At 45.2% G+C, this 20598-nt stretch overlaps 1 protein-coding gene across 1 annotated transcript in view; it reads left to right on the plus strand.

Annotated features, from left to right (window-relative positions):
- Positions 1-4532: 4532 nt before the first annotated feature.
- Positions 4533-20598, plus strand: part of MINDY4 (MINDY lysine 48 deubiquitinase 4) — a 94750-nt gene continuing 78684 nt past the window's right edge. The window contains exons 1-5 of the mRNA XM_083579544.1: positions 4533-4765; positions 7482-7601; positions 8699-8916; positions 14044-14287; positions 18011-18465. Of these exons, the coding sequence (XP_083435670.1) occupies positions 4703-4765; positions 7482-7601; positions 8699-8916; positions 14044-14287; positions 18011-18465 (1100 nt within the window). The 5' untranslated portion in view covers positions 4533-4702. The remainder of the gene's footprint in view (positions 4766-7481; positions 7602-8698; positions 8917-14043; positions 14288-18010; positions 18466-20598) is intronic.

Here is a 20598-nt window from a genome sequence, read left to right on the forward strand (position 1 = left end):
ATCTCCCCTAAGTAGAGATGCTGTCAAACTTGATAGATGGCTGTGTGAAACAGCAGTGGCATTACAAAGCAAACTGGGTCAACATTGAGTCTTCCAAAAATTAGCCTTGGTACTATAATAAGGTCTCTAATGAAGTTGTTACGGGTTTATTATCAACCACGTGGAAGAAGAGTTTCCCCTTTGGCTGCTTAGAGTACCTTGACTGTTGACACGGGACAACAGCTGAGGGATTGCCTAGATACCCAGGAAGCAGACGTTGAAGGCATAATATCGGATATAAAGGTTGTATTTATAACAAAGAGAAGACCTGCAGCCTGTTCAACCGAATTTTGAAACCAAAGCCAGGTGGGATCTGGATAACTCAGGTAGGGACGGATCTTTCCGCCTCCCTGAACATGTTCACACCAGCAACTCTCAGTTCCAAAGCGGATTATGGGGTGCAGGATACGTCACATAAGCCTAAAATGTGCATCCCAACCAGCTATGCAGGGTTCAGAAGGCCAAAAGAGCACTCATCCAAGCAAGGTGTAGAAAGTAGCAGGAGAATAGGGATGGGTAGATATGCTTGTTTCTCCCATTCACATTTCCCCAATCTTAAATTCACATTTCCACAGCATCTGTGATTTATTTTTACTACAGTGGTACCTCGGGTTAAGTACTTAATTCCAGTATGAACATTCATGTGCAATTTCCCCAATACACATTTTTGTATATTATTGTATACTATTCACTATTATATGCCTGTTGTCTTTGTCCATGGAGTTTTCTTGGCAGGGATAATGGAATGGTTGCCGGTTCCTGCTCCAGGTGGATCACGTTTAGTCAAATCTCTCCACTATGACCTGTTCATCTTGGGCGGCCCTGCACGGCATAGCTCATAGCTTCTCTGAGTTATTCAAGCCCCTTCTCCATGACAAGGCAGTGATCAAGGTTATGCTTAAAATTCTACAAGACAGGCTTAAGCAGTATGTGGACCGAGAACTCCCAGAAGTGCAAGCTGGATTTTGAAGGGGCAGAGGAACCAGAGACTAAATTGCAAACATGCGCTGGATTATGGAAAAAGCTAGAGAGTTCCAGAAAAACATCTACTTCTCCTTCATTGACTACGCAAAAGCATTTGACTGTGTCGATCACAGCAAACTATGACAAGTTCTTAAAGAAATGGGAGTGCCAGATCACCTTATCTGTCTCCTGAGAAATCTCTATGTGGGACAAGAAGCTACAGTTAGAACTGGATATGAAAGAACTGATTGGTTCAAAATTGGGAAAGGAGTACGACAAGGCTGTATATTGTCTCCCTGCTTATTTAACTTATATGCAGAATTCATCATGCGAAAGGCTGGGCAGGATGAATCCCAAGCCGGAATTAAGATTGCTGGAAGAAATATCAACAACCTCAGATATGCTGATGACACAACCTTGATGGCAGAGAGTGAGGAGGACTTAAAGAACCTTTTAATGAGGGTGAAAGAGGAGAGCGCAAAATATGGTCTGAAGCTCAACATCAAAAAAACTAAGATCATGGTCACTGGGCCCATCACCTCCTGGCAAATAGAAGGGGAAGAAATGGAGGCAGTGAGAGATTTTACTTTCTTGGGCTCCATGATCACTGCAGATGGTGACAGTAGCCACAAAATTAAAAGACACCTGCTTCTTGGGAGAAAAGCGATGACAAACCTAGACAGCATCTTAAAAAGCAGAGACATCACCTTGCCAACAAAGGTCCGTATAGTTAAAGCTATGGTTTTCCCAGTAGTGGTGTATGGAAGTGAGAGCTGGACCATAAAGAAGGCTGATCGCCAAAGAATTGATGCTTTTGAATTATGGTGCTGGAGGAGACTTTTGAGAGTCTCATGGACTGCAAGAAGATCAAACCTCTCCATTCTGAAGGAAATCAGCCCTGAGTGCTCACTGGAAGGACAGATCCTGAAGCTGAGGCTCCAATACTTGGGCCACCTCATGAGAAGAGAAGACTCCCTGGAAAAGACCCTGATGTTGGGAAAGATGGAGGGCACCTTGGCCACCTCATGAGAAGAGAAGACTCTCTATCATTTGCTCAGGCTCCGCCTACAATTGCTCTCCCTGCTTCCTGCCCCACTGGTCCCAAGGAGCACCAGGCATCATTGCAAGTGTGAGAGCCAGTTTGGTGCAGCAGTTAGTGTGTCAGACTAGGACCCACAAAGCCAGGGTTCAAATCCCCGCTTGGTCATGAAGCTCACTGGGTGACCTTGGCCCAGTCTCTCTCTCTCAGGCTAGCCTACCTCCCAGGGATGTTGGGGGATTAAATGAGGAGATGCAGAACCATGAATGCTAGCCTGAGGTCCCTGGAGAAAAGGAAACAACAAAATAGTAAGAGAGACGCTTATGCAAATGGGAGCCCATTATTCAGGTGAGACGGCCAAAATTATCCCTACTGACTCATTAGCCCTCCGCTTCAAGGGCTGGAAGTGGGGTGCGATCCTGCTCCAATATCACCACAATTGCCCAGCTCGGTTTCACAGACCAGTTTGCATCCTGGAAGACCCAATTGTGTGTTAATGCTGTCACCTAGTGGTGTGCTAGTGAGATGAACCAAGAACGCAGAGGTGGAAAGCAGGGATGCTGTTATCCTTCACTATAAGGCAGGGGTAGGGAACCCTTTGTAGTCCAAGGGCCACATTCCATTCTGGGCATGCTACCAAGGGCCACATGCAAGCGGCGGGCGGGGTCAGGGTCAAAAAAGTGTGCGGGGCAATGAGTGCAGATCCCACCTTTGCAGAGCAGCTCATCAATCCCAATCTCAGAGTTGGAGGACACATTCCAGATCACTCAAGGATGCTGCATAGCAGAGGTGAAGAGGGAAAGGACTCCTGGATGGTTAAGTCCAGTCAAAGGCAACCATGGGGTGCAGTGTTCATCTCGCTATCAGGTTGAGGAGCTGGCATTCATCCACCAACAGCTTTCCGGGTCACGTGGCCAGCAGGACTAAACCGCTTCTGGCGCAACGGGACACCACAACGGAAACCAGAGCGCACCAAAACGTCGTTAACCTTCCCACCGCAGCGGTACCTATTTATCTACTTCAACTGATATGCTTTCGAACTGCTAGGTTGGCAGAAGCTGGGACAGAGCAATGGTTTTCTCCTGATTGAAGTGCAGAGTGTTTGAGGACCAGAACTTTTGCAGGGAAACCAAAATGCTTGTTTACAAAGCTATTGTACTACCAACCTTACTGTACGCTTGTGAAACGTGGACCACTTATAAACGCCATCTCCAACTCCTCAAAAGTTTCCATCAATGGTGTCTCTGAAAATTGTTACACATCACTTGGGAAGACAGGCAAACTAATGCCAGTGTACTGGAAGAGACAAAGATAACCAGTGTTAAAGCAATGATTCTTCAACATCAACTTCATTGGACTGGTCATGTTGTGCAGATGCCTGATGATCGTTTTCCAAAGCAACTACTCTATTCCGAACTTAAAAATGGAAAGCGTAATGCTGGTGGTCAACAAAAGAGGTTTAAAGACTGTCTCAAGGCAAATCTTTAACAATGTACTATAAACACCAACAACTGGGAAACACTGGCCTGTGAGTGCTCCAGTTGGAGAACAGCCTTTACCAAAGGTGTCACGGGCTTTAAAGACACTTGAGCTCAGGACGCAAGGGAAAAACGTGCTAAGAGGAAGGCACACTTGGCAAATCCACACCGTGATCAACTCCCACCCAGAAACCTGTGTCCTCACTGTGGAAGGACGTGTGGTTCCAGAATTGGTCTCCACAGTCACTTATGGACTCAATGTGAAAAGCGTGTTCATGGAAGACAATCTTACTCGGCTACGAGTGATCACCAAAGAAGAAGATATATAGAACCAGCTATAGTTTAGGGTCCCACTCTCTTGGGGGCCCCCAAAAAAATTAAAGGAGAAAAAAATGGATGTACATTTCCAAAATATAAGATAAAAAACAAATGGGGCAGGAGTTGATCACGGTGTGGATTTGCCAAGCGTGCCTTCCTCTTAGCACAGGGGTCAGCAAACTTTTTCAGCAGGGGGCCGGTCCACTGTTCCTCAGACCTTGTAGGGGGCCAGACTATATTTTGGAAAGAAAAAAAAATGAACAAATTCCTATGCCCCACAAAGAACCCTGAGATGCATTTTAAATAAAAGGACACATTCTACTCGTGTAAAAACATGCTGATTCCCGGACCATCTGCGGGCCGGATTGAGAAGGCGATTGGGCCGGATCCGGCCCCCGGGCCTCAGTTTGCCTACCCATGTCTTTGCACGTTTCTCCCTTGCGTCCTGAGTTCGAGTCTCTTCAAAGCCCATGACACCTTTAGTAAAGGCTGTTCTCCAACTGGAGCGCTCGCAAGTAAATCCGGCACTGGCTGGGTCCCTCCGAAGTGCCTGGCGCGCTGAACACCTTGCCTTGCGCGCTTACCTGTGCGCGCCCAGGTGAGTTGCCTCGCAGCGCCGGGTGCCTTGCCCCCGCAGGAGCGGCAGGGGGCGCTGCGAACGCTCTCCCGGCCACGATTCCATCGCCACGGCAACCTGCCAACGGCAACGCAACAGCCGGGCTGCAGATGGAGACCTGGAAGCTGTGCAGCTGCAGTTCGCCAGGCGCACAAAACAAAGGCGTTCTCTCTTTCTCCCTCTCCCGGTCCTTAAACTGAGGCAGCAAACGCAGATCTCCCTTTTTTTGCATGCTCTGGGAGTTTTGCAATGGAAGCCTCTTTCCTTGAAGAGGTGGCTGCCTCCTTGGTGAGAGAATTTCTCAGCAAAAAGGTAAAGGATAATAAAAATAAAGAGCTTTGCGATCTTGCCTTGGAGAGCAGTGCATGCGCGCTTCACGATGCTTTGGGAAGGGGAAAAAATAGCAATGCATTTTGTTACGCTTAAAACTTTCCTTTTGCTTTCCCCATATTTTGCTGGGAATTGGGGAAATTAGTGCTTGTGTGTGTGTATATATATATATAAATATAAACATATATGAGAATGGCTTTGATTCAAGCTGCAACAACAGGCTCTCTGCCACCCACCACGAGGACTACATTTCCCAGAATGCACTTGGGATTCCCATGAACGCGGAAGCAGAAGCATGAGTTTTTTCCACCCAATTTGATAGGAAAAGGCTGTCCAAATGTTAAAACAGAGAGTAGATTGTGTTGAACGGATGTGTACTGGAGAGAGAAAAAAGCACGGTGTTTCTCCCGAGCAATGAAGCTGTGCTAGTGATTATTCTGTTTAAAAATAACATTTTTAAAAAATGGAGGGGAGAAAGGGATTGAGAGCTCCCCGGTAGGAGGTGCTATTAAAAGTCATCTGTTTGGCCGCTTCTAGCATTTTATCCATTAAAAGCTGCAGAGTCGGTGAGAAAAAAGACAGAGAAGGAATTTCCAATATTAAAAATGCATGTCTGCTTTTGTGACCCATATCCATTTCACACATCTAATTCAAGCCTGGATTATTTATTTGTTAGTTTCACGGAATCATAGAATTGCCGTGTGGGAAGCGACTCATCTAGTCCAACCCTCCGCATCCATTGTTTATGTTTGTTTATGCATTTATTTACATTCTTGGCCGCTACTTCCTATCATCGGGGGCAGCTTGCAAGCTCAATAAAAAAAATAAATTGCAACTTGTGGCGGGGGGAAACAAACAAACAGAACTGATACAATGCAAATGAAATCATATAACTTTTTAAAATGGTTTTTAAAAAACACCAAAAAACCCCAAACAAACCCAAAAGTTACAATACAGCTTTGTCCCCTGCCATAATGTCACAGTTTTAAAGAAATTGAAGTCTGGGGGAAATGGTTTTGTTGACAGCCTTGCAAAGTTATGTGATTTCATTTGCATTGTATCAGTTCTGTTTGTTTGCTTGTTTTCCCCCACCACAAGTTGCAAAGCAGCTAACCTTATCCCTTCGAAAAGGCTCCTGCACTTCCTCAGGATCTAGCCCTGGTGAGGATCCTGACCCGCTAGAGAGGCGTAGGGTTGTGAACACCCACAACCACTCCTCCAAACAGGGTGGATAAAAATCAATGATTTAAAAAATACGTAAATAATTCTTTTTTAATGGATTTTTTTTATTTAAATCGGATTTCTTAAAAATTTAAAACAGATTTTTAAAATAAAATGCTTTTGGGGAGAAATCTTTCTAAAGATATTTTTATATTTAAGTTACATTATAGTCATCAGGAAATAAGGATTTAAGTTTTTCATGTGTGCTAAAACTAGTCTAAGTTTTTTTTTTTTAAAAAAAACATTTAACCACATCAGTTACCAAACCTGGATACATATGCGATAATGTTATTGCTTTAGTTAAATAAATTGTTTAAATGGTTATTAAGGAAATGATTATTTTTCTCCTTCCAATAAAGTACAGCAGAAAAGTTGTCCAAATATAAACAGTTAACTTATGAAACTTCACAATGATTTCATAATTATCTGTCTTTGTATTTCCAATAGTCTAACCAAATCAGTAATTTTCGATATAACTGTAAAAACTACTCTGAAAATTTATCATTCCAAAAAAAGAAACCTTCCTCTGGTTGTAAATATTAAGATTACACCAGCAAGAATGAGTCTTTCTGTAAAACAAATGATTTAAATCAAGTATTATTGACTAGTGATTTAAATTGTGATTTAAATCGATTTGATTTAAATCAAATCCACCCTGCTTCCAAAACTCAAAATCTGCCCACAGACCCCAAAAGGTTGGCAACCTTTGCTTTATGCACAGAATCCTATTGCATGGCCCTATGTGCCATGCCAGGGACACGGGTGGCGCTGTGTGTTAAACCACAGAGCCTAGGACTTGCCGATCAAAAAATTGGCGGTTCGAATCCCCACGATGGGGTGAGCTCCCGTTGCTCGGTCCCTGCTCCTGCCAACCTAGCAGTTTGAAAGCATGTCAAAGTGCAAGTAGATAAATAGGTACTGCTCCAGCGGGAAGGTAAACGTCGTTTCCATGCGCTGCTCTGGTTCGCCAGATGCGGCTTAGTCATGCTGGCCACATGACCCAGAAGCTGTACGCTGGCTCCCTCGGCCAATAAAGCGAGATGAGCGCCGCAACCCCAGAGTCGGCCACGACTGGACCTAATGGTCAGGGGTCCCTTTACCTTTATGGTAACCTTTGGCAGGGATATCTAAAAGGTAAAAGGTAAAGGACCCCTGGATGGTTAAGTCCAGCCAAAGGCAACTATGAGGATGCGGAGCTCTTATTCCTTTCCTGATGGGTCCGTTCAGGATTGGCCACGACTCAATAGGGTCAGATTCCACATAGTGATTTTATACAGTTCATAATGCAAATATTCCCTAGCGACGACTGGACCTAATGGTCAGGGGTCCCTTTACCTTTATGTGCTATGCCAACTTCACTGGATAGTATTTTTCTGTAGGAACGTTATCGACAAGTTGTCCTGAACTGTTAAGACAGGATGGGGAGAGGTCCGTATCCTGTACAGCGCCACATCCGTCCTCTCTCTTCCCTCTGCAGTGCTTGAAGAAAACCATTGTTGTGATGGATGAAGAGTTGCCCCGAACAGCTCTCAGCATCAACAACAGAAATGAGCTGCGAAATGTCTTGCACCTCCAGTCTTTGTGCAAGCAAAACAAGGTGAGAAGATGAATCCTCTGTACAAAATTCCCCGGATCCTTTGGAAACCTGAGAGCGGGTGGAGATGAGGCCAGCTGTTCCATAGATAAACTACGGAACTCGCTGGACATGTAAAAAGGTAAAAGTGTATTGGGAAATGATTTATAATGAGTTGAAAAAAATGTTTAAAACTACTTTTCCAAAAAAACACACACACCAGAGTCCTTTTCATCGAGGATAAACCAAACTGAAATTCCTAGGTGTCAGGAAAGGTTATTTATGTATGCAACAACTGCAACCCGTGTTTTGTTAGCCCATAAATGGACAGTGAGTGAGGTCCCACCTAAAAAGGCTTGGTAAATTAAGTTGACAGAATATGCAGAACTTGCAGGTTTAATATATAGAATAAGACAGCAAGAAGAACATACATTTAAAGAAGATTGGAAAGCATTTACTGAATATATAGAAAATACCTGTACACAGCTGAAAATGCTGGCAGCATTAAGATAAATTCAGTAGAGTAAATAATTTTTGATGGATGCGAAAGTGGAAAACGGATTTGAGCAGTCATAGTAAGATATGCAGGGATGTATATGATATGTAAAATGAACCTCGGGAAGAGAAGAAGGGTAGTGTTATGTACTGAAGTTCTCACCCTGGGCCAGCAGGGGGATACTGTAGATAGTTAGGCAAATAAGGGATCGAAAGTGACGTTCAGTGATTGGATAGTTTTAGAAAATTGTTACAGTTACGTTGTACTGGAGCTCTATATAAGCAGGCTGGCTGAACCCTTCAGTTCTGTTCTGGCCTGTGAATAAACAAGAGCTGTTTGAAGAATCGCTGTGTCGTCTGATATGTTCACCCACAACTTAACAGGTAGCTCCTGCAGCCAGTGGGAAGCTGCGCACGCCTCCTCCGTGCCGGAAGGAGCGCCAGAAATAGTGTTTGCACATGCGTGAACCGGCCCAAGCCACAAAAACTTTCCCAACTCCTGGTGTAGACAATATTGAGCTTGTTGAACTGGTAGTCTGAAGCAGCTTCCACTGTGCACATATCTCAGTTAATGGTTCAATGAAAGACAGAGGTTTTCTCTAACCAGCTGAGCTCTTCTGTTGCAGGCAAGGGGGAATCCCTTGAAAACCCTCCTTGAAGTCATGGCCAGCTATTTTCTGGAGCGTACAAGCGGCTCCAAGGGCGTTAAGGGGAGCCCGCCAGCCCCACGGAAGAAGCTCTCCCAGCCCAGGTGTACAGAGGACTCTGTCCTGAAAAATTATCTCTCTGATGAAGACGCCCACTTGCAAACTGGGCCTGGAAAAAGCAAAACCGAGACCTACAGGTATGGATAAGCGCTTTGATTCTTAATCCATTTTCTTTTCTTTTTTTTTTATTTTTCAATAAATTTTTATTGGTTTTTCCACACATAATACAAAACAATACAACACAATACATAGACATACAAACATATAAACACGTATACTTTCTTAACCTTTCTTTTCTTGAACCTTCTTTCAGCGACTTCCCCATACCTCCCCTTTCTGCATCCCTGTTATCAATCTTTTCAGCATCCCCTAATTTCAATATAACACTTTCTTTAGATCTTATTTCTCATATCCAATTGTTAATCGCTGCAATTCTATTTTACATTACCCAAAACATTTTAGCATTCATTAATTTTACAACAGTTCTTAAGATAGATTTTAAATTTCTTCCAATCTTCTTCCACCGTCTCTTTCCCTTGGTCTCGGATTCTGCCGGTCATCTCCGCCAGTCCCATGTAGTCTATTACCTTGGTCTGCCATTCTTCCAGTGTGGGTAGTTCTTGTGTCTTCCAATACTTTGCTAACAGTACTCTTGCTGCTGTTGTAGCGTACATAAAAAACGTCCTATCTTTCCTTGACACCAATTGGCCTACCATGCCCAGGAGAAAGGCTTCTGGTTTCTTCACGAACGTGCATTTAAGCACCTTTTTCATTTCATTATAAATCATTTCCCAGAATACCTTAATCCTTGGGCACGTCCACCAAAGGTGGTAGAAAGTACCTTCAGTTTCCTTACATTTCCAGCATTTATTACTGGGCATATGATAAATTTTTGCAAGCTTCACTGGGGTCATGTACCACCTATAAATCATTTTCATGATGTTCTCTCTCAAGGCATTACATGCCGTGAACTTTATGCCGGTGGTCCATAACTGTTCCCAGTCAGCAAACATAATGTTGTGACCAATGTCTTGTGCCCATTTAATCATAGCTGATTTAACCGTCTCATCTTGTGTATTCCATTTCAACAGCAAGCTATACATTCTTGACAAATTCTTGGTATTGGGTTCCAATAGCTCTGTTTCTAGTTTTGACTTCTCCACCTGGAAGCCAATTTTCCTGTCCTGTTTGAAAACTTCATTTATCTGATAATAATGAAGCCAATCTCTTACCTTTGACTTCAATTTCTCATAGCTCTGCAGTTTTACTTTTCCCTCCTCCTGTTCTACAATTTCCCAGTACTTTGGCCATTTGGATTCCATATTAAGTTTTTTCACTTCCTTAGCTTCCATTGGTGACAGCCACCTAGGGGTTTTGTTTTCCAACAAATCTTTATATTGAATCCAAACATTGTACAATGCTTTCCTAACCATGTGATTCTTAAAGCCTTGATGAATTTTTACCTTGTCATACCATATATATGCATGCCAGCCGAATCTGTTGTTAAACCCTTCCAAGTCCAAAATGTCTGTGTTTTCAAGAAGCAGCCAACTTTTCAGCCAGCAAAACGCCGCTGATTCATAATACAGCTTTAAGTCCGGCAGGGCAAACCCCCCTCTTTCTTTTGCATCAGTTAATATCTTAAATTTTATTCTGGGCTTTTTGCCCTGCCAGACAAATCTAGATATATCTTTTTGCCACCTCTTGAAACAATCCATTTTGTCTAAAATCTGCAATGTTTGAAACAAAAACAACATTCTAGGCAGGACATTCATCTTAATAACAGCAATTCGGATTCTTAATCCATTTTCTTGGGCCAAGAAATGTCGCTACAGATGAATCTTCTTGGTGTAACTCAGAAGTGGAGAGCATTTTTCATCTCTGCATTCCCTTTTGGAGATCCTTCTAGGGACCACATACCGGTGTTGGGTGGGGCCAGGTTGGCTAGTGGGTGGAGCAATGGATGTGACTCTGACCTTTGCACAGGTGATTCCAGCCACAGGAAGGTCAGGGGTTTCTACACACACAAACCTCTCTCCATCCTTTGCCCACGCAACTGAGGCACGGATGCTGCAGCACAATTGCTGACAGGAGTGAGGCCTTGTGTGCATTTACGTAATGCCTGGACTCAGTGGTCTGTTCCAGTTGCGGGCTGGCCCAGTATACCTGAAGGAGCATCTCTACCCCCATCGTTCAGCCCGGACACTGAGGTCCGGCTCTGAGGACCTTCTGGCGGTTCCCTCGCTGAGAGAAGTGAAGTTACAGGGAACCAGGCAGAGGGCCTTCTTGGTGGTGGCGCCCGTCCTATGGAATGCCCTGCCATCAGATGTCAAGGAAATAAACAACTATCTGACATTTAGAAGACATCTGAAGTCAGCCCTGTTTAGGGAAGTTTTTAATGTTTTCTTACGTTTTTAATCTATTGTTGGAAGCTGCCCAGAGTGGCTGGGGAAACCTAGCCAGATGGGTGGGGTATAAATAATAAAATATTATTATTACTACTTCAATAAGTTATTGATAGTATTTAAAGCCCTTAGGACCTGCGAGATGGCCTCACCCAAATGCACCTGCTTGATCACTTCAGTCGATGCAATTAACACTCCTACAGGTACCACATAACTAGGGCTGGGTGGTATCTAGTTAATAATAACTAGTCATAATAATAATTTTATTATTTATACCCTGCCCATCTGGCTGGGTTTCCCTAGCCAATCTGGGCAGCTTATATCACTTATAGGTAAAGGTAAAGGGGCCCCTGACCATTAGGTCCAGTCGTGATCGACTCTGGGGTTGCGGCGCTTATCTCGCTTTATTGGCCGAGGCAGCTGGCGTACAGCTTCCGGATCATGTCGCCAGCATGACTAAGCTGCTTCTGGCAAACCAGAGCAGCGCACAGAAACACCGTTTACCTTCCCGCCGGAGTGGTACCTATTTATCTACTTGCACTTTGATGTGCTTTCGAACTGCTAGGTTGGCAGGAGCAGGGACCGAGCAACGGGAGCTCACCCCGTCGCGGGGATTCGAACCGCCGACCTTCTGATCAGCAAGTCCTAGGCTTTGTGGTTTAACCCGCGTCCCTTATAGCACTTACATAAGTGCTATAACACTTCTGCGTTATACAGTGCCACCCGCGTCCCTTATAGCACTTACAGAAACATAATAAAAGGTCAAACATTAAGTAATTCCCCATATAGGGCTGTCTTCAGTTGTCTTATAAAACTTGTGTAGTTCCTTATCTCCCCGACATCTGATGGCAGGGTGTTCCACAGGGAGGGCGCCACTACCGAGAAGACCCTCTGCTTGCATTCCTGTAATTTCGCTTCTCGCAGGAAGGGAACTGCCAGAAGGCCCTCAGAGCTGGACTTCGGTGTCTGGGCAGAATGATGAGGGTGGAGACGCTCCTTCAGGTATACTGGGCCGAGGCTCTTTAGGGCTTTAAAGGTCAGCACCAACACTTTGAATTGTGCTTGGAAACATGAAGATACTTTAGGACCATTGTTATATGGTCCTGGCAGCTACCCCCAGTCACCAGTCTAGCTGCCACATTCTAGATTAATTGCAGTTTCCAGGTCACCTTCAAAGGTAGCCCCACATAGAGCGCATTGCAGTAGTTCAAGCGGGAGATAACCAGAGCAGGCACCACTCTGGCAAGACAGTCTGCAGGCAGGTAGAGTCTCAGCCTGTGTACCAGATGGAGCTAGGAGACAGCTGCCCTGGACACAAAATTAACCTGCATTTCCATGGACAGCTGTGAGTCCAAAATGACACCCAGGCTGCGCACCTGGTCCTTCAGGGGCACAGTTACCCCATTCAGGACCAGGGAGTCCTCCACATCTGCCCATCCCCTGTCCCCCCAAAACCGTACTTATGTCTTGTCAGGATTCACAATGGTTTTCAACATATATCCCCAACTCAACACCGCAATACAGTGGTACCTCAGGTTAAGTACTTAATTCATTCTGGAGGTCCGTTCTTAATCTGAAACTGTTCTTAACCTGAAGCACCACTTTAGCTAATGGGGCCTCCTGCTGCTGCCGCGCCGCTGGAGCCCGATTTCTGTTCTCATCCTGAAGCAAAGTTCTTAACCCAAGGTACTAATTCTGGGTTAGCGGAGTCTGTAACCTGAAGAGTATGTAACCTGAGGTACCACTGTATACTGTTGTTTCCTTCCTATTAATATAGTGCGGTGCACACCCCAATCTCTGAATAGTAAGAGAACCCAGAGGGCTTGGTTTCCTTGGAAGCAAGGTCACTGGTGGCTCCTTTGTCATATTATGGTTTTATTTATGCATCTGTGCCTGATGAATGGAAGCGAGAAAGCTCACTGAAATGACATTCATGCCTGCTTAAACCATGAGACACAGTTTCTAAACCAAAGTGTGCTTCTATTCGACTCCATAGCTCTCCAGGCAGCTGTTCCCATACTGTGGTCTGTCCTTTGGCAATCACTCGTAGCCAAGTAAGATTGTCTTCCATAAATACAGTTTTAACAATGAGTCAGTAAGTGACCGTGGAGGCCAATTCTGGATCCACACGTCCTTCCACAGTGGGGACATCGGTTTCCGGACAGGTTATGATCACGGTGTGGATTTGCCAAGCGTGCCTTCCTCTTAGCATGTTTCTCCCTTGTGTCCTGAGTTTGAGTGTCTTCAAAGCCCATGACACCTTTGGTAAAGGCTGTTCTCCAACTGGAGCAGGCAAATGTTTCCCAATTGCTGGTGTTTATACTTCTCCTGCCAACCTAGCAGTTCGAAAGCACGTCAAAGTGCAAGTAGATAAATAGGTACCGCTCTGGCAGGAAGGTAAACGGCATTTCTATGCGCTGTTCTGGTTCTCCAGAAGTGGCTTAGTCATGCTGGCCACATGACCCGGAAGCTGTACGCCGGTTCCCTCGGACAATAAAGCGAGATGAGCGCCACAACCCCAGAGTCGGCCATGACTGGACCTAATGGTCAGGGGTCCCTTTACCTTTTTATACTACATTTTTTTAGATTTGCCTTGAAACAATCTTTAAACCTCTTTTGTTGACCACCAGCATTACGCTTTCCATTTTTAAGTTTGGAATAGAGTAGTTGCTTTGGAAGACGATCATCAGGCATCCGCATAACATGACCAGTCCAACGAAGTAGATGTTGAAGAATCATTGCGTCAACACTGGTGATCTTTGCTTCTTCCTGTACGCTGGTCTGTAGATCCATCAGTGGTCCATGAACTTCATTCAGGCGGTCTAAATGACAGACTTCCTTGCATCTGTGTCCTTGCAGCTACGAGATCGATGGGGAAATAACCTCCAAGCGAGACCAGCACAAGAAAAGCGAAAAGTGCAAATCTGGGACGGCATTCGAGAGCACCTCACCTTCTGAGGGAGAGAAACTGGCGAGCCATCACTACGGGGACTTGAGGACACCTGAGCTGACTTTGAATGCCACGAGGGAGCAACCCCAAGCCAGGAGCAGTGGTCTATTTGGCAGAGGAACGATGGCGGCCCCCCCAGTCAACTCTCCAGAGGTTCTTTGCTCTCATTCTTAACATTTTGTTATTTTTATTATTATAAAAAAATTAAATAATTTTACTTATTGCACTTCTGTACCACCTTTCTGACAAGGCAGCCCAATAAAATTTTGCAATTTAAGATATGAAAACAGAAAACCCCCAACATTGGAAAATATGTAAACATAGCAAAAAAACAACAACCCCAGAGTCATTTCAGGTCGTTGGTGGTTTCCTCAGAACCTGAAGACAGGGACTTCCTTAGCTGGGCTCCCCAGACTAGGGAGAAATTAAATTAAATTCCCAAATTCGTACTTCCTGAAACAATATGGGAACTGGAAAAAAGCAGCCCTCCTTCAAAATTTCCACTGCTCTGAATTTGGCAATGTCATTTTATAGTGTGCATATATGTTATGCATACATTGGTAAGAATAATGTCCAAGAATGAATTGTATTAAGGGAACTAGCTCTGTAAAAATGTGTATATTAGACAAAATGGCATAGGAAGTGTGTGTTGTAGAAGAAATTCACACAAAAACGCTGCTGCATTTTCCCTTTTTAAACAGCAATGCAGACTGATGTAGATATGTCGAGAACTGAACATAATAAGGCTGGAAGAGTGAGGAAATGAGAGAAGCCAAATGGACGTATTTGCCTATCATCCACCTCTGATTTTAGGAGGGAGCAGGAAGCTGGGTTATTATTAGTCCACATAGCTCCATATTGTCTACACTGAGCGGCAGAGACTCTCCAGGGTTTGAGACCTGGGATCTACATTCCCAACCCTACCTGCAGATGTTGGGGGTGAAACCCAATACCTTCTTTGGATAGAGCAGATGTTCTCCCATTGAGCCATGGACCTTTCCAAGGCAGTTGTGAAAGTCACCTGAATGGGGTTTATCTGAAGAGCCAAAGTGCTGGGACAAACCTGTGGAAGGATAAAAGCCACATCTTTTAAAAGGCAGCAGATGGTTTGTTGATTAGGACAGCTCTACCTCTATGCTGGTGGCGCTGTGGGTTAAACCACAGAGCCTAGGACTTGCCAATCAGAAGGTCAGCGGTTTGAATCCCCACGACGGGGTGAGCTCCCTTTGCTCTGTCCCTGCTCCTGCCCACCTAGCAGTGCAAGTGCAAGTAGATAAAGTGCAAAGTGCAAGTAGATAAATAGGTACCGCTCCAGCAGGAAGGTAAACGGTGTTTCAGGGAACTGCTCTGGATCGCCAGAAGCAGCTTAGTCATGCTGGCCACATGACCCTCTGCCAATAAAGCTCCCTCGGCCAATAAAGTGGGATGAACGCCGCAACCCCAGAGTCGGCCACGACTGCACCTAATGGTCAGGGGTCCCTTTACCTTTACCTCTATGCAAACCTGTTGGGTTGTGCAGGACTGAGTTGGGGGTTTTATACGATACAATACGATACGATAATCTTTATTGTCATTGTCCCATACAGAACAACGAAATTGAAAATCTACATCAGACATTCAAAAACCAACAAGCCTGCTATCCCAGCCATCCCAGCCTGGTTAACCCCCTAAAAACTCTGATACCCCATAATTAAATACAATATACTCCCATAGAGACTACCTTACACTGCAATTAAAACCAAAATCACATTTCAATAGAAACTGTTTCTCAGGAGGCTAGTCCTAGTCTTTATAACCCTGTACCTTCTTCCAGAAGGCAGAAGCTGAAAGAGATCATTTCTGGGGTGCGCACTATCCTGCACTATCTCTGCAGCTTTCTTGTGGCACCTGGAAGCGTAGATTTGATCCAAGGTGGGAAGAGTGCACCCAATTATTCTCTCCGCAGTCTTTACAACCCTGGACAACATTGTTTTTTCCCCTGACCGTGCAGCTCCCAAACCACACACAGAGACCATAAGTTAATACACTCTCAACAGTACAATAGTAAAATGCCATCAACAGGTCCTTTGAGAGATTATTTTTCCGGAGGAGTCTCAGAATATATAACCTCTGCTGTGCTCTCTTCATCAGGTCTTTGCTGTTTTCTCCCCAGGTTAGGTCATCTCTCAACTCCATTCCCAGAAATCGAAACACCGAGACCTGTTCCACACACTTCCCCTCAATAATAAGTGGCTGAATATTCAGTTTACATTTCCTACATGTCCACAATAATCTCTTTTGTTTTCTTTAAGTATGTGCTGTTAATGGAGGAGATCTGGGTTCCAGTGAGTGACCTACCCAGGCTTTCCCTGTAAGGGAAAGTAATTGTTTGGGGAAAATAGCTTTCACCAGGTGACACGGGGGCAGGGCCTAGCAACACATAGTGACTGCTCATTGGGTGCATTTGTCTGGAGACTTGCAGCTGATTGGCCACCAGAGGTAGACTGAGTGATCTAATTGATGATTATGTGGGTCATTATGTTGGGGTGACAGTAACAGTGTTGAACCCTGGCTGGGAGAAGGGCAGTGCCCCATTTTGCCCTGAAGAGAAACCACCTATTCTGGGCTACATGGACCCAGAATCTGGCTCAATGTAAGGCAGGTTCTACCATTCTAATCCCTATGGTACAGCAATTAAAACTGCACATTTGCAAAGCTAAGCAGGGTCTGACATGGTTTCAAACTGGATGGGAGACTGTGTGTTGAGATTCCTCCATTGCAGGGGGTTGGACTAGATGACCCTCGGTGCCCCTTTCAACTCTACAGTTTTTTTATTCTTCGCTATCCTGTGTGGCTCATCCTAGGGCCACTTTTAGATGTTTTGAGGAGTCGAGCTATCAATGTCTCTTGTACAGAAGAAAAGGACAAGCGTAGGTCAGGTACCCCTTTGTCAAAAAAACCCATTGCTGTGTGTATATTCTCATTTTATTCTAAAAACATGCAGTTTTAGGGTGCTTTGGTGCATCAAGGCCTATAGAATTGTAGCAAGGCCTGTATACCTGAAGGAGCATCTCCACTCCCATCGTTCAGCCCGGACACTGAGGTCCAGCTCCAAGGGCCTTCTGGCGGTTCCCTCCCTGCGAGAAGTGAGGTTACAGGGAACCAGACAGAGGGCCTTCTCGGTGGTGGCGCCCGCCCTGTGGAACGCCCTGCCATCAGATGTCAAGGAAATAAACAACTATTTTACTTTTAAAAGACAACTGAAGGCGGCCCTGTTTAGGGAAGTTTTCAATGTCTGATGTTGTATTGTTTTTAATATTCAGTTGGAAGCCGCCCAGAGTGGCTGGGGAAACCCAGCCAGATGGGTGGGGTATAAATAATAAATTATTATTATTATTAAATGCACTTGATTCGACCAGCCTTAACCAATGTGGGAAAAGGAGCTTGGGGTTGCTCCAGAATCTATGCATTGCCTGATCTCTGCTTATGGGTTTCCATAGGAGGTAGTCTTGGGGCTTGCCTGCCTGTCTTCTTTAAGAGGGTATTTTCAGGGGGAACATTGAAATCAACAGCAAATCCCACCAAGAGCAATGAGTCTTGATGATATCACAAGAATATCAGTAATAATTCTACTTACCGTGTATGTATTTTACATTCAGTTCTCTTTTAGAGTCATAGGGAGAATTGTGCATACTTTATGTGAAGTAATATATTATTATTATTATTATTATTATTATTATTATTATTATTAAGCTTCGGAAGGGTCCCCAAGGGTCATCTAGTCCAACCCCTGCAATACAGGAATCGTTCGCCCAATGTGGGCCGCGAACTCATAACCCCGAGATTAAAAGCTTCGTGCTTTGACCACCGCTCTCCTCTCTTGACAATTTATTTCAGGACTCCTTGAAAAGACGGCGCACGAAACAACCATCTGGAATCCGGAGAACATTTAAACCCGGAGAGGAAAAGGAAACCGGGGACCGTTTGGCCACGCCAATGGGGGATTCGCAAGAGTGGGCAGGAATCTCCAGGCCATCTGCAAATCTCTTTTCTCCGCACCTCGGCCGTTCCATCGACGTTACCAAGGACTATTCATCCACGATCCTGACTGGCCCGTACGCAAATGCCAGCGGGGAAGCGGCAAGAAATTCAGCCCAAAGCATTGAAGGCCCGTTCGCCAAATTGATGTCCGAAAGACGCCCAGTTGAAGAAAGGAAAGCTGCGCCCCTGTACCCTGCGGAGGTGAATAAGGGGAGCAGCCGCTTGAACTTTCTTCCGAGGCAGATGGGAGCTGACCGTGAAAGGACAGCGAGATCCACACCAAAGAGCGAACCTCAAAATACAGAATTCAGGTAGGATCATGATTGAAATCGTATTTAAAATGTCGTTTATTGACACGCTTGTGTGTAAATATGCTACTCCTGTGCTTTATTTTCTGGTAGGTTAGGATAGCTCAGTTGGTAACAGCATGAAATTCTTAATCTCAAGGTTGTGGGTTCGAGCCACACGTGGGGCAAAGAGATTCCTGCGTTCCAGGGGGTTGGACTAGATGACTCTTGTGGTCCCTTCAAACTCTGTTGTTGTTGTTTAGTCAAGTCCAACTCTTCGTGAACCCATGGATCAGAGCACGCCAGGCACTTCTGTCTTCCACTGCCTCCTGCAAGTTTTTGGCAAGTTTAAAGGTAAAGGTAAAGGGACCCCTGACAGTTAAGTCCAGTCTGAACTACTCTGGGGTTGCGGCGCTCATCTCGCTTTATTGGCCGAGGGAGCCGGTGTACAGCTTCGGGTCATGTGGCCAGCATGACTAAGCCGCTTCTGGCAAAACCAGAGCAGCACACGGAAACGCCGTTTACCTTCCCACTGGAGCGGTACCTATTTATCTACTTGCACTTTGATGTGCTTTCGAACTGCTAGGTTGGCAGGAGCAGGGACTGAGCAACGGGAGCTCACCCCATCGAAGGGATTCGAACCGCCGACCTTCTGATCGGCAAGCCCTAGGCTCGGTGGTTTAGACCACAGCACCACCTGCGTCCCTTGGCAAGTTTAGCTGGTGTTAAATACCATCTATACGTCAGATTCAGACCATACATCTAAAGCACTATGGTAACACTTTAAACAGCTGTGGCTTCCCTCGAAAAATTCTGGGAGCTGTAGTTTCTTAAGGGTGCTTGTTAGCTGCTAGGAGGCTCCTATTACTCACCCAGAGCTACAATTCCCAGAGTCCCCCTGTGGAGGGAGATGGACTGTTTGAACGGTTTTCGTTTCCGACTTGGGATGCCTGCAGTACGGTCATACGTCCAGAAGTCCAGCAGAGGGCACTCTCTGAAAAGCAGTGCTCCCTGCCATTGCTTCATTGGCAGATAGCTTGCCCCTATTCTGCCAGCTCCCAAAAATGTCCAAAATGCTGTGACTCAGAGCTTCTGACTAACGCTTCTGAAAGATGTACGATCGCTGGCCTTTGAGCAGGAGGAGCTGCCTCAGTTCAACTTGGTTGGGTGTGATCAGCGATCGCAGGATCGCAGCGCCTTCCAGGCAAGGAGAGAGAGTGACTTTTCGGGGGTCCAGTCTTTAGAAAAACAAGGTGATTTAGGAGGGGGGAAGGCCACGCTGGGAGATTTCTAAAGGTGCGTGTGGCGCAAAGAAAGATTTTATCCCCCCCCCCTCCGGCCACGTTCACGGCAAGCATTTAAAAGCTACAACTTTCCCCAAAGAAGTTTGGGAGCTGTAGTTTGTTGAGGGTGCTGAGAGTCGCTAGGAGACCCCCTTCAAGGAACTACACTTCCCAGAGTGATTTAACAATCTCAGAATCGTCGAGTTGGAAAGGACCGCAGGAATCATCTAACCTAACCCCCTGAAATGTGGAATCGTTGCCCAACGTGGGATTCGAACCCACAAACCTGAGATTAAGAGTGTCATGCTCCGGCATCCAATGCCCTGTTCAATGTGTTTTGCTAGGGGTTATTTGCTTGCTGCTGTTATATATATATATATATATATATATATATATATATATATACACACACACACACACACACACACACACACACACAGTGGTACCTCAGGTTAAGTACTTAATTCGTTCCAGAGGTCTGTTCTTAACCTGAAACTGTTCTTAACCTGAAGCACCACTTTAGCTAATGGGGCCTCCTGCTGCTGCCGCGCCGCCAGAGCCTGATTTCTGTTGTCATCCTGAAGCAAAGTTCTTAACCTGAAGCACTATTTCTGGGTTAGCGGAGTGTGTAACCTGAAGCGTATGTAACCTGAAGCGTCTGTAACCTGAAGCGTCTGTAACCTGAGGTACCACTGTATATATATATTGTGTTTTTCATGTTGTGATTTTATGTTGTGAACCGCAGAGCAGTATACAAATTCAGGTGTTGATGATGATGATGATGATGCTCTACAAACTGAGTGAAACCAGGACCCGCCAGACTCCTTCCCAGGGAACTCTGGGAATTTTAGCTCTGTGCACCCTTAACAAACTA

Source organism: Podarcis filfolensis (genome assembly GCF_964270895.1).
Source record: "Podarcis filfolensis genome assembly, chromosome: 12".
NCBI lineage: Eukaryota > Metazoa > Chordata > Lepidosauria > Squamata > Lacertidae > Podarcis > Podarcis filfolensis.